General features: G+C 45.5%; 1 protein-coding gene across 1 annotated transcript in view; it reads right to left on the reverse strand.

Annotated features, from left to right (window-relative positions):
* Nucleotides 1–13,965, reverse strand: part of LOC126203948 (trypsin delta-like) — a 35,695-nt gene extending 21,730 nt beyond the window's left edge. Inside the window, exon 1 of the mRNA XM_049938341.1 lies at nt 13,573–13,965. Coding sequence (XP_049794298.1) covers nt 13,573–13,959 — 387 coding nt within the window. The 5' untranslated portion in view covers nt 13,960–13,965. The remainder of the gene's footprint in view (nt 1–13,572) is intronic.
* Between the last annotated feature and the right edge of the window lie 881 nt (nt 13,966–14,846).

Raw genomic sequence — 14,846 nt, forward strand, 5'->3', positions numbered from 1 at the left:
GTATAAAATATAAATCAAAGTTGATCAGAATCTATTGTCTATGGAGTGTGTTAATTGTATGAAAATAGTCTTCTCCTGAAAGCTCTGCTCATTCTGGGTAGGAAATCCATTGGCGACCTTGGCTTATTTATTAGTTGAGACTGACGTCGTTGCACGTGCTCTGTGAGAAGTCTTGGGTACACATGTTGTGAAATGGGTCACACAGGGGAATAATGTACAGCGTCACCTGAGGTTGAGAAGTTCATAGTACATCTCGGTATGCTGGATTCTGTAGGTACACTTATCGCACTTGCTAGCACAATATAACAGCAATATTTTAAACCCCTAATACCCGAGACTTATACCATCGCAATACCTTACCTAAAGGTATCATGCAGCTCATTGCTATGGCTGCGATGTTACTGATGTAACAGAACGTTCTGGACATTACAGTTTCGCAGGGCGGTGAATCGCAAATAGACTGCACGGTCTTCGAGACCTTGGAGGCGTCAGTTGGTGAATAGTGATCAAGGATGACGCTCGGACTGTGGCCCAGTGCCCAAAAGAAAAGGTGAATTTTGAAGAGTGAAGAGTTTTAAAGTGATAAAAGGAAATATTTGAATCGTGATAGTAACTGATTATTCTTGAGAAATAATTTGGAGAAGCTGACTGGGAAAAGTCGGGATTTATGAGCAGTTTATGACAGCTATCAGTTTAACATGGGTGACTAATTTCTTAATAGGTTAGCATGTGTAAAAATTCAGTATTGGAAGACGTTATAGTGTCCCATTTGAAATATTGAAGCCGATATATTTGAAGTAAATAATAGAAGGACTCTGAATAATATTATATGGACATAAACGACAAATTAATTATGAAAATGTATTAAATTAGCTTCAAAGAAAGACTATATCGATTGAAATTTAATGAAAAGACCTTATTTATATTAAATGAGATCGTAGTGCACAACGTTTTCGAAATAACATTATTACCTTTGTCGTTATATGTAAGAGAGATATGTAAGAGAGATATTTAAAATCTCTTCGAGTCAGTCATTTCTTCTGCTGTATGTAAGGTACGCTGGCTTTTGTAAAGCGGTAGCTTTTGTTCCATTTGTTCTCGTATGAAGCGAATAATTCAAGTGTGTATTCTGCGATAGTGGAAATATATTTACAAAAACATGTTTTCGCTCTCTGCGAAGCGAGCAGCGGTGATCTTTGACTGGCAACAATTGGCCGCCATTACGCGGCGTATTTAAATTTATTTTTTTGTGTAACGTATCACCACAGCCGGAGCAGAAAGAATCATTTCAAGTTATTCAATTAACTAATGTGCAAAGCTTCAATAATTTTATTTCGTCAAAAAATGTATACTTTCAAAGATACAATTTATTCTAAGTCAGTGACTTAATCTACATTACATTTCGGCGAAAGCATTTGAAATAATTTGTATGAAGCCTACAAACAATATTTATATTTATCTTTGGCCACCTACAAACCTACACTCCTGGAAATGGAAAAAAGAACACATTGACACCGGTGTGTCAGACCCACCATACTTGCTCCGGACACTGCGAGACGGCTGTACAAGCAATGATCACACGCACGGCACAGCGGACACACCAGGAACCGCGGTGTTGGCCGTCGAATGGCGCTAGCTGCGCAGCATTTGTGCACCGCCGCCGTCAGTGTCAGCCAGTTTGCCGTGGCATACGGAGCTCCATCGCAGTCTTTAACACTGGTAGCATGCCGCGACAGCGTGGACGTGAACCGTATGTGCAGTTGACGGACTTTGAGCGAGGGCGTATAGTGGGCATGCGGGAGGCCGGGTGGACGTACCGCCGAATTGCTCAACACGTGGGGCGTGAGGTCTCCACAGTACATCGATGTTGTCGCCAGTGGTCGGCGGAAGGTGCACGTGCCCGTCGACCTGGGACCGGACCGCAGCGACGCACGGATGCACGCCAAGACCGTAGGATCCTACGCAGTGCCGTAGGGGACCGCACCGCCACTTCCCAGCAAATTAGGGACACTGTTGCTCCTGGGGTATCGGCGAGGACCATTCGCAACCGTCTCCATGAAGCTGGGCTACGGTCCCGCACACCGTTAGGCCGTCTTCCGCTCACGCCCCAACATCGTGCAGCCCGCCTCCAGTGGTGTCGCGACAGGCGTGAATGGAGGGACGAATGGAGACGTGTCGTCTTCAGCGATGAGAGTCGCTTCTGCCTTGGTGCCAATGATGGTCGTATGCGTGTTTGGCGCCGTGCAGGTGAGCGCCACAATCAGGACTGCATACGACCGAGGCACACAGGGCCAACACCCGGCATCATGGTGTGGGGAGCGATCTCCTACACTGGCCGTACACCACTGGTGATCGTCGAGGGGACACTGAATAGTGCACGGTACATCCAAACCGTCATCGAACCCATCGTTCTACCATTCCTAGACCGGCAAGGGAACTTGCTGTTCCAACAGGACAATGCACGTCCGCATGTATCCCGTGCCACGCAACGTGCTCTAGAAGGTGTAAGTCAACTACCCTGGCCAGCAAGATCTCCGGATCTGTCCCCCATTGAGCATGTTTGGGACTGGATGAAGCGTCGTCTCACGCGGTCTGCACGTCCAGCACGAACGCTGGTCCAACTGAGGCGCCAGGTGGAAATGGCATGGCAAGCCGTTCCACAGGACTACATCCAGCATCTCTACGATCGTCTCCATGGGAGAATAGCAGCCTGCATTGCTGCGAAAGGTGGATATACACTGTACTAGTGCCGACATTGTGCATGTTCTGTTGCCTGTGTCTATGTGCCTGTGGTTCTGTCAGTGTGATCATGTGATGTATCTGACCCCAGGAATGTGTCAATAAAGTTTCCCCTTCCTGGGACAATGAATTCACGGTGTTCTTATTTCAATTTCCAGGAGTATATATATATATATATATATATATATATATATATATATATATATATATATATATTCTTGTATTATCACTTTCTTGTGTTTCACTTAATAATAATAATAATTAATAACCACAGAAAGGAAGGGATAATATAAAGTCTTACACCATTTCGAGTGAAGTAAAAATAACTGAAATATTCTTACTGTGATCTACATGAAAGGGACTGACATATGAAGCTAAGTAGGATGAGTGGCATTGGACTGAGAGAGACTGATAAGGGCCCATAAAGTAGCCTTGTCTGAAATAGACCTGGTTTTAAACTGACTGACTATTATTATTTCAAATCAGTACATACAGATTCTTGTAAGTATAGGACACAGTGCAAAGATCGCTTTAGACACGAAGTTCAATTCAGTTGCCACCTGCGTATCCGACGTAATAAAGCCAATTTAAGCCGTCCATCTGACACGCACTTTAGCGAATACTATTACGCTAAGATATGTAGAAGATGATTACAAGCTACTGCAAACCAGATGATGGAAAGTCTCGACGACGCAGTGGCAAAAAATTCAGTCTCCCACCCATGTGGACGAAACACAGAGAACCGACGACTCACGTATTTACTGTGCAAATGAAGAGAGAACACATTCTAACAATCAGTTTGCCTCCTGATTGATCAAAATATCCAATGGAGAAAAGGAGATAATTCAGAGAACGAAAGGGTTCTTTGACGAATTTAATCAGTACAGTAAGTACACTATCGAATCAGAAGTAATGATATACTGCCGTCAGCTCTGTTCGATAACATTTGTCGCTGAGAATTTCCCAGCGTGTTATTAATATGTGTATCACACTGCATCTCACCCTTTTACTGTTTTGACGAGTCTCTGGAGGAAAGACTAGATTGAAAATGTGTTCAATTGTTACGTATTTTTACCCTATTAACTCACGTTCCTTGCTGTGTGCCTGATGTGAGTGATTGGTTAAACTAATCAGATTACTTTGCAAGTTCTGTGCGGAACCAGAGAGTATGACTGAGATGTACCAACCTAATGGTACTCTTGTACTTGGGAGTTACAAAGATGTACCTTTTGCCTCCCCCTCCCCCCGCCCCCTTCCAAAAAAGCGTCCGGCCAAAATTGAGAATAGTCAAACACTTTTGCTTCGGAAATGCATGAGTAAACGAATACGTACTCAAAAGTAATGCCGCCAAATTTTTTATTCTGTTATCAGTACACTTGAGGTGTTAGATGTAAATGTTATTCGGTCGACATTTCCGCTTCGCTGAAACAGTTTGCAACCTTTTATCGCTAGAGGGTTCCGAATTGTAGCGTGTAACATGGCGGTGTGTAACGTAGAAACGTCGTTGAGTGACAATCTGCTGCTCTAATGGGGTTTCCAAATGCATAAAACGTTCATCCAGTAGAAAGTCACACAATATTGAATCTACACTCCTGGAAATTGAAATAAGAACACCGCGAATTCATTGTCCCAGGAAGGGGAAACTTTATTGACACATTCCTGGGGTCAGATACATCACATGATCACACTGACAGAACCACAGGCACATAGATACAGGCAACAGAGCATGCACAATGTCGGCACTAGTACAGTGTATATCCACCTTTCGCAGCAATGCAGGCTGCTATTCTCCCATGGAGACGATCGTAGAGATGCTGGATGTAGTCCTGCGGAACGGCTTGCCATGCCATTTCCACCTGGCGCCTCAGTTGGACCAGCGTTCGTGCTGGACGTGCAGACCGCGTGAGACGACGCTTCATCCAGTCCCAAACATGCTCAATGGGGGACAGATCCGGAGATCTTGCTGGCCAGGGTAGTTGACTTACACCTTCTAGAGCACGTTGGGTGGCACGGGATACATGCGGACGTGCATTGTCCTGTTGGAACAGCAAGTTCCCTTGCCGGTCTAGGAATGGTAGAACGATGGGTTCGATGACGGTTTGGATGTACCGTGCACTATTCAGTGTCCCCTCGACGATCACCAGTGGTGTACGGCCAGTGTAGGAGATCGCTCCCCACACCATGATGCCGGGTGTTGGCCCTGTGTGCCTCGGTCGTATGCAGTCCTGATTGTGGCGCTCACCTGCACGGCGCCAAACACGCATACGACCATCATTGGCACCAAGGCAGAAGCGACTCTCATCGCTGAAGACGACACGTCTCCATTCGTCCCTCCATTCACGCCTGTCGCGACACCACTGGAGGCGGGCTGCACGATGTTGGGGCGTGAGCGGAAGACGGCCTAACGGTGTGCGGGACCGTAGCCCAGCTTCATGGAGACGGTTGCGAATGGTCCTCGCCGATACCCCAGGAGCAACAGTGTCCCTAATTTGCTGGGAAGTGGCGGTGCGGTCCCCTACGGCACTGCGTAGGATCCTACGGTCTTGGCGTGCATCCGTGCGTCGCTGCGGTCCGGTCCCAGGTCGACGGGCACGTGCAACTTCCGCCGACCACTGGCGACAACATCGATGTACTGTGGAGACCTCACGCCCCACGTGTTGAGCAATTCGGCGGTACGTCCACCCGGCCTCCCGCATGCCCACTATACGCCCTCGCTCAAAGTCCGTCAACTGCACATACGGTTCACGTCCACGCTGTCGCGGCATGCTACCAGTGTTAAAGACTGCGATGGAGCTCCGTATGCCACGGCAAACTGGCTGACACTGACGGCGGCGGTGCACAAATGCTGCGCAGCTAGCGCCATTCGACGGCCAACATCGCGGTTCCTGGTGTGTCCGCTGTGCCGTGCGTGTGATCATTGCTTGTACAGCCCTCTCGCAGTGTCCGGAGCAAGTATGGTGGGTCTGACACACCGGTGTCAATGTGTTCTTTTTTCCATTTCTAGGAGTGTATGTGTGGTGATGACTGTATCGATAGCCATAACGTGCGACGTTGGGGTGTTACGGCTCGTAGTGAAGGAAACAGTGGTGCTAACCTCAGCGTGTGAAACAGTTTGTAGTGGATGACCGCATACAGCAAATAACGACACACACCACAATTCAGTTAATGCACTCATCAGAGAAAATCGAGCCAGCCACCGTGTACACCGTTTTCTGCACTGCATTTCTGGAATAATAGCCTCTATGAGTATATGTTTTTGTGATATACCGCACTTACTTTACCACTAATTCACCGAATGTAGCTTCATAGGGGAAAGAATTACTAAAATGTATACCATTTAAGTCACCAACAGCCTTGCCGTAGTGGTAACACCGGTTTACATCACATCTCCGAAGCTAAACACTGTTGAGCTTGACTAGCATTTGGATCGGTGACTGTCCATTACTGCCGAGTACCGTTCAAATGGATCTGAGCACTATGGGACTTCACATCTGAGGTCATCAGTCCCCTAGAACTTAGAACTACTTAAACCTAACTAACCTAAAGACATCACACACATCCATGCCCGAGGCAGGATTCGAACCTGTGACCGTAGCGGTCGCTCGGGTCCAGACTGAAGCGCCTAGAACCGCTCGGCCACACCGGCCGGCCCCGAGTACTGTTGGTATGCAGGTGAGGACAATTGAGGAACTACTTGACTGACAAGTAGTACTTCCCTTAACTAAAACTGATAATGGCTAGGATAGCAGTGTTCTGACCATATGCCTTCCATATGCGCATCCTCTGACACCTACAGGCAGAGAATGGCACGGCGCTCTGTTGGACATTCCGAGGCCTTTTTTGACGGAGCTCATATCTTTTATTTCATTTTAAGGTCGTGTTGATCTCAAGAAATGGAAACGGAGTGAGCAGCGATGTGGATTAAACAAACAATGGGGTATTTGAGCAGGGGGAGTCTAAGCTTGCCTTAATTCCCAGATACTCCTCTATGTCTCTTGTCGTGTGATTAAATGAGGAAGGTGAAGGATACAGTAACTAACTGACTCTTCACGCGGATCTATTCATTTATATACAGCACCTGGTACGCAAATTTTACCTTCAGCAAGATAATAATATTTTCCGCGGCTGATGATTTGTGACAAAATAATTAGAGGCAGACCACACGGACACTGTGCCTTCGACATCAAAACCCTCAGGTCTTATGTGAAGCCATTTGACATGGGTCTAGGTTTATGGTACAGATTTTCTGCTCACAACTCGCCACCATGTCCCGGTGATGATGGAAGAAGCCACCAGGGTCTCACTTGCGAACTTAACATGTACCGCAGCGCTTCGCGCCCTGCTCACTGCAGTCCACGCCAGGACAGCTCTGCGTTCCGGTTCACGCATCCCTCATCACCCGCCCTGATACTTGAGCTGTGGCTGGCGGCTTCGAGGTGACTTTAGCAGCACCGATGTTCGGTGGGCTGTTCCCCGTAAACCATTTCTTGCACAAATTCATCTGCTCCTACATCTCCATCCACACCCACACTCTGAAAACCAGTGTGAAGTGCATGACAGAAGCTACTTACAATTGTACCACACACGTGGAGAGTGGAAAAATGGCTCTGTGCTTGGTGTAATCAGTGTAATGTCGTCTTGGTGATTTCTGGGGGCCATAGTATATTCCTAGATTCATCTGTTGATGCGCCGTAAGCAGTCTTTTGTGACAAAGTTTGTGCTTTCTTCATGCACCTGCCAGCTGAGGTTTTTTGCATTTTCTTAACACTCTCCCATTGATCAAAGATGTGAACAACGATGCTGTCCTTCTTTGTATGTTTTCAGTAAGTGCAGACAGTCCTTTCTGGCTTGGATCCAGCACACATGAACAACATTCTGGGATGGGTCACAAGACTGTTTTTCACTTCATTGCGGATAATGTCATTTGCAAACAATGTCCGGAAATTAATACCTTTATTTCACCTGAGATATCGTTTTATCTTTTATTTTTTAAAGTATCAGGACGATAATCCGCAAGCAGAAGATATACATGGTGTTTGAGTGTTAAATGTACAAACGAAAAGGTCTAGTAAGACACAAAAAGAACAGTCCTAATATACATAGGTGTGGCAAGCAATGGCTTCCCCAATACGGCGCATTTGCGAGTGCAGTCGTGCTAAAGTTCACTGGTTTCGAAACACCTCAAGTGAGGCGTAAATTACACAGAGATAAAGACTACACAGAGATAATGTACTACCCACATTTTATTTTATCATCATTCTGCATACCTGAGTACTGGTAAATTAAATAGCTATTGGAAGCAAGTGCATCAGACCTGGCTTGCAATACGAGGTGTGGCTAGAAAAAAACCGGACTGGTACTGGTGAAACAATAAAACGAATGCAATAAGGCTGAAAGTCGCGTGGCCTGTCACGTGACTCTCGCTCCGCCTACTGCTCGAGTTTCATCTGCCTCCTGCACTCAGTCTGCCCGTGGCGTCTGTTTTAAGTAGTTGACGTTTTGTCTGTGCGTCGGAAAATGTTGAGTGTACAGAAAGAACAGCGTGTTAACATCAAATTTTGTTTCAAACTAGGAAAATCTGCAAGTGAAACGTTTGTAATGTTACAACAAGTGTACGGCGATGATTGTTTATCGCGAACACAAGTGTTTGAGTGGTTTAAACGATTTAAAGATGGCCGCGAAGACACCAGTGATGACACTCGCACTGGCAGACCATTGTCAGCAAAAACTGGTGAAAACATTGAAAAAATCGGTAAACTTGTTCGACAAGATCGCCGTTTAACAATCAGAGCAGTGTCTGAGTTAACAGGAGTTGACAAGGAAAGTGTTAGGCAGATTCTTCATGAAAGTTTCAACATGAACAAAGTGTGTTCAAAAATGGTTCCAAAGTGTCTCACAATTGAACAGAAGGAACGCCGAAGAATGATTTGTTCTGACATCCTGGAAAGCATTGAAAGTGATCCCACCTTCTTACAAAATGTTATTACTTGCGATGAATCGTGGTTTTTTACTTACGATCCCGAAACTAAACGCCAATCGATGCATTGGAAAACTCCTGGTTCTCCACGACAAAAAAAAAGCACGAATGTCAAAATCGAAATTCAAGGTAATGATGATTGTTTTTTTTTTTTGACATCAACGGGATTGTGCACATTGATTGGGTACCAGAGGGACAAACAGTGAATCAGCATTACTACATTAGCGTCCTGACTACCCTACGTGAGCGAGTACGGAGAAAACGGAACGATTTGTGGAGAAAAAAGTCATGGATCCTTCACCAAGACAATGCCCCAGCTCACAGTGCGTTGTCAGTGAAGACGTTTTTGGCAAAACACAACATTCCCATCTTAGATCATCCACCCTACTCACCTGATTTGGCCGCCTGTGACTTTTTTCTTTTCCCTAAAGTCAAGTCAGCTTTGAAAGGAACTAGATTTGAGACTGTTGAAGCAGTAAAAGAAAAAGCGACGGAAGTAATGTATGGACTTACCGAAAATGATCTGCAGCATTGCTATGAAGAGTGGAAAATTCGTATGGAGCGGTGTAGAGACCGAGGAGGAGAGTACATTGAAGGAGATAACATGAAATTGTAAATAATTGTAAATAAATGTTTTTTCCAGCATTAGTCCGGTTTTTTTCTAGCCGCACCTCGTACAGCGGCTTCCACGCCCCCCCCCCCCCCCCCAATCCCTCTCCACCCACGATATTGCGTGGGGATATTTAAAAACAAATTATGGGTGATTGCGACGCATTCAGGATGCATTTTGGATTTTGAAACATGTACAGGTATGGCTGAGATGTCCTGATGCCTGCCTCCACGTGAACGGTGTCCGTATGGAACATTTATTTTAATATGTTTGTTCTCAATTGCACATATACAGATTGGACCCTTAGGAGATGTTCATGTACTCAGTCACAATACCAAGAACCAGACAAGTCATTGGTTTCTGGACTTACATTTATAAGGATTATTTGCTTGTCTCATTGTCCTCTACTCGTCTTTATTGTTTACACCTATAATAGTCAAACAGCTTGCAGTACGTGAAGTAGATCAGCATAAAAATGAATAAATATAACCTCAGGCTGAGTACACCTTCTAATCGCTCATTCACAGAGATTACGTTAATAACGTTTGGTCGAATCATAATGTATTTAAGTATTCTGGTTCAACGTTATTTAAAATTAATTGTGACATTTTTGCGTCTCACAATTTCTTGAAAGGATTCTCAGGTAAGTTTTGAGCTGTTGTTACAACTAATGTAATTGCAGAGGAGAGAGCGAATAGGCGAAGGCCTGTATGAAGGGGAGGACTTACATGGTGATGTGAGCGAAGAAGAAACAGCACTCGACGGGGAAAAGACAGGAAATCCTCTATCAGACTTTAAAAAGATTTTGGATGCCTCGATATCGAATAAGACGAAATGGATAGATGACATTACATCGGAATTTTTGAAACTATTCGGAGGATTCGTAACAAAAAGACTATTCACGTTGGTGATAACTTACCAGTATGAGACTGGCGACATACGATCGTCCACTTAATTCTGAAGACAGCAAGAGCCGACAAGTGGAAAGTTATCGCACAGTCATCTTTACAGCTCGTGCATTCAAGCTGCTGACAAGAATAATATACAGAATAATGGAAAAGAAGAAATTAGATGGTGATCAGTTTACTTTAGGAAAGGTAAAAGCGCCACAGAGGCAGCTCTGACATTGAAGTTGATAACGGAAACATGTCTGAAGGAAAGTGAAGTCACGCTCATAGCATCTGTCTATCAGGAAACAACTTTTGATAGTGTAAAATGCTGTAAGACGTTCGAAATCCTTGGAAAATAGGGCGTAAGCTGTAGGGAAAAATGGGTAATATACAATATGTACAAAAACCAATAACGAACATTAAGAGTGGACGACGAAGAACCCTGTGGCCGGATTAAAAAGGGTGTTAGACAGGGATGTAGGCTTCATTCCCTACTGCTAAGTCTATACATAGAATGCACAATGAGAGAAATAAAAGAACGGTTCATGAGTGGGATTAAAATTCAATGTGAAGCAATTTCAGTGTTAAGATTCGCTGATGACATTTCTGTCCTCAGTGAAAGTGAAGAAGAATTACAGAATCTGCTGAATGGGACGAGCAATCTAATGACTACAAAATATGCACTGAGAGTGAATCGAAGAAAGACAAAAGTAATTCGAAGTAGCAGAAACGGGAACAGCGAGAAACTTAACATCAGAATTAGGGCTAACAAAATAGGCGAAGTTAATGAATTGTGCTACTTAGGCAGCAAAATAACCCATAATGGACGGAGAAAGAACAACATAAAAGCAGACTAGTACAGGCAAAAAAAAAGGGTATTCCTGGCCTATAGAAGTCTGCCAGTATCAAACACAGGTGTTAACGTAAGGAAGAAATTTCTGAGAAGGTATGTTTGAAGCATAGCAGTCTAGGGTAGTGAAATGTTTTAGGTATAGTTGAGCAGAATAGATATACATGAAAATTCGACTCAATTTTATTAACGTCATTTCTGTAGAATAACAGTTCATAATCTTACTCACTCTCAGGAGTAATTCGTCAGTTTTTATCCACAAATACATCGTGTACAGCGAGTTGTAGATTTTCGTACGGACATATTGAAAAAAAGATAACCATAAATTAAATGAAACAGAAGAAACAGTTTTAAAAGATTGTTACACCTAATGCCATTCATCATAAAGAGGTTGTGATGATCTGTATGCCTCCAGTCCCAGGTAGTTTTGCATCCAAATAAGTGCCTTTTTGCGCTTCGCCCTCATTCTTGAAACTATCTGATAAGCTAAGTACACATATTACCATCTGGGTATGGTGGTTTCATATGATACCAGGAAAACGGATCCAGTCTACAAAGGAAACTGCTTACAGATCACTGTTCTAGAGTATAGCTCAAATGTGTGGTTCCATACCAGACAGAGCTGTCAGGGAATACTGGACATACACTATATGATCAAAAGTAACCAGACACCCCAGAAACATACGTTCTTCATATTAGGTGCATTGTGCTGCCACCTACTGACAGGTACTCCATATCAGCGACCTCAGTAGTCATCAGAGCAGAGTGGGGCGCTCCGCAGAACTCACGGACTTCGAACCTGGGCAGGTGATTGGGTGTCACTTGTGTCATACGTCTGTACGCGAGATTTCCACACTCCTAAACATCCCTAGGTCCACTGTTTCCGATGTTACAGTGAAGTGGAGACGTGAAGGGACACGTACAGCACAAAAGCGTAAAGGCCAATCTCGTCTTTTGACTGACTGAGACCGCCGACAGTTGAAGAGGGTCGTAATGTATATTAGGCAAACGTCAATCCAAACCATCACACAGGTATTCCAAACTGCATTAGGATCTACTGCAAGTACTATGACAGTTAGGCAGGAGGTAAGAACACTTGGATTTCATCGTCCAGCGGCTGCTCATAAGGCACACATCACGCCGGTAAATGTCAAAAGACGCCTCGCTTGTTGTAAGGAGCGTAAACGCTGGAGGATTACACAGTGGAAGAACGGGTTGTGTGGTGTGACTAATCACGGTATACAATGTGGCGATCCGATGACATGGTGTGAGTGTGACGAACGCCTGGTGAACGTCATCTGCCAGAGTGTGTAGTGCCAAGAGTAAAATTCGGAGGTGGTGGTGTTGTGGGGTGGTCGTGTTTTTCATGGAGGGATCTAGCACCCCTTGTTGTTTTGCGTGGTATTATCACAGCACAAGCCTACATTGACGTTTTAAGCACCTTCTTTCTTCCCACTGTTGAAGAGCAATGTGGGGATGGCGATTGCATATTTAGCACGATCGAGCACGTGTTCATAACGTACTGCCTGTGGCGGAGTGATTACACGACAATAACATTCCTGTAATGGATTGGCCTGCACAGAATTATGACCTGAATTATACAGAACACGTTTGGGATGTTTTGGAACGCCAACTTCGTGCCAGGCCTCACCGACCGGCATCTATATCTCCACTCAGTCCAGCACTCCGTGAACAATGGGCTGCCATTCCCCAAGAAACCTCCCAGCACCTGACTGAACGTATGCTTGCGAGAGTGGAAGCTGCCATCAAGGCTAAGGATGGGCAAACATCATACTGAATTCCAGCATTACCGATGGAGGGATGCTACGAACTTGTAAATCAGTTTCAGGCAGGTGTCCGGATATTTACCACATATTATATACAAACACGGCAACATGAGTTGTGATCTGTCAGGAAGTGTCACAAAGGGGCACAAAAACTCAAGCTGGCAGATGCTTAAAGACAGACAGCGACTACCTCTTGTAATATTACTTAAAAGTTTCAACTCCTACAGATATGACTTATGGTGCTTGTCATTAAAGCAATTATGGCTTGTGCAGAGGCATTTAAAAACTTATTTTTCTCACAATAGGTACATGGGTGTAACAGGAACATGCCTTAATGTGTGGTATAGTGATGAGTACCCTCTCCTATGCACTTCACAGAGCTTTGTAGAATATGGGTGTGGGTGGGAATGTAAAAGTACTTATATGCTACCCAAGATAGGGTGTAAAACAGGGTATAGTTCTTTGTACAATCAGTGTGCTGACATGACCTTGAAAGAGTAAAACACACCTCAAACTTCAGGCCTGGTTATCGTTGCTCCAAACACAATCCTCACCTGACTAGGATCGTAGAGAGCAGCATGCGAGCGATGATGGTGCAGACTAAATGCGCCAGTAAGCCTCATTGGCTCGTTTCATCATCGCCGGGCTATGCCGGCAAGCAGTGAGCTGTGAGGTTGTAGCACAAACGAACCCCAAATGTAGCCTAAATGTCGGCTCACCTGGACGACTCCGACGTCATAGTCGATCTCAGGGTGTGATTGAGTGGGGTACTTGAAGTCCTCGTGCATGATCAACTGGGCGATGTCGAGCCGAACGCCGCCGCTCTCGCGGCTGGACGAGCCGACACGCAAGCTCGTGTGGGCGGTGGGTGTCTGGGCCGAGAGAACGCAATGCGCTGCCGTCAGCGCCCACGTGCTACTGATGATCGATGCACTGCATCCGGTGCTGTCCAGGATCTGCAAGAAGGCCATCCAGGGGAAGTCTGCGATGTCGGCCGGCGTGCCGTTGAGGATGCGTCCGTGGCCGCGAGTCCTGAGCCACGGAGCCGCCAGCGACGGTGGCGCCAGCAGACACGCCGCGGCGATGACGAGGACTATGCGCGTCATAATGGAACCAGAGAGCGAGGTGCAGCTGGCGAAGCCGCTTTTATACCGCCCAGGTACTTGTCGGGCACTATCAGACTGCTACGTGAACAATGGCAGTATTCAACGTCTGACGATGTCGTATCTCAAGTGGCGTACCATACGCATAGATATAATACAGCGTCTTGTTATCACAAAATGTTCAGACGTCCAGCTATTTATCTATTCTGTAAAGGTCAAGTTGTTTCCGACTGTAGAACCCATCTCACAAACAATTACTTCAAAGGGGGGAGTGTGGCCCCACGAAGAACATATACACTCTCACTGAAATAACAGAGCATACTGGTAGTTCTGAAGTGCTGTTGGTGGGAAGGGCTTGTACCAGCGCCGGCCGAAGTGGCCCAGCGGTTCTAGGCGCTACAGTTGGACCCGCGCGACCACTACGGTCGCAGGTTCGAATCCTGCCTCGGGCATGGATGTGTGTGATGCCCTTAGGATAGTTAGGTTTAAGTAGTCCTAAGTTCTAGGGGACTGATGACCTTAAAAGTTAAGTCGCATAGTGCTCAGAGCCATTTAAACTTGTACCAGCCAGTGACGTGACCCACCACCAGTAAAATAGCCCATCGCAGTGGAGGGGAGTATATGTAGCAGTCAGTTGTATGGAAACGAAGTACTGACACAAACTGACAGAGAGACGTCACATACAGAAGCGTAGCAATGGGTGTGTGTGTGATGCTGTCCGCTCTGGCTGTCCGCCCTATGGGGGTGACAGAACTTGTTAGATTCTGTGGCACGATTTCTCAAAACATTTGTTTGTTTTGTTTTGTCACTTCCTACCTGACACTTGGGACTGCACACGCACTTGGGAGTTTATAGTGTGTCTGAGTCCTTTGCATGCACGTCTTTTACCA

This window comes from Schistocerca nitens, chromosome 9 (genome assembly GCF_023898315.1).
Source record: "Schistocerca nitens isolate TAMUIC-IGC-003100 chromosome 9, iqSchNite1.1, whole genome shotgun sequence".
NCBI classification, from domain to species: Eukaryota; Metazoa; Arthropoda; class Insecta; order Orthoptera; family Acrididae; genus Schistocerca; species Schistocerca nitens.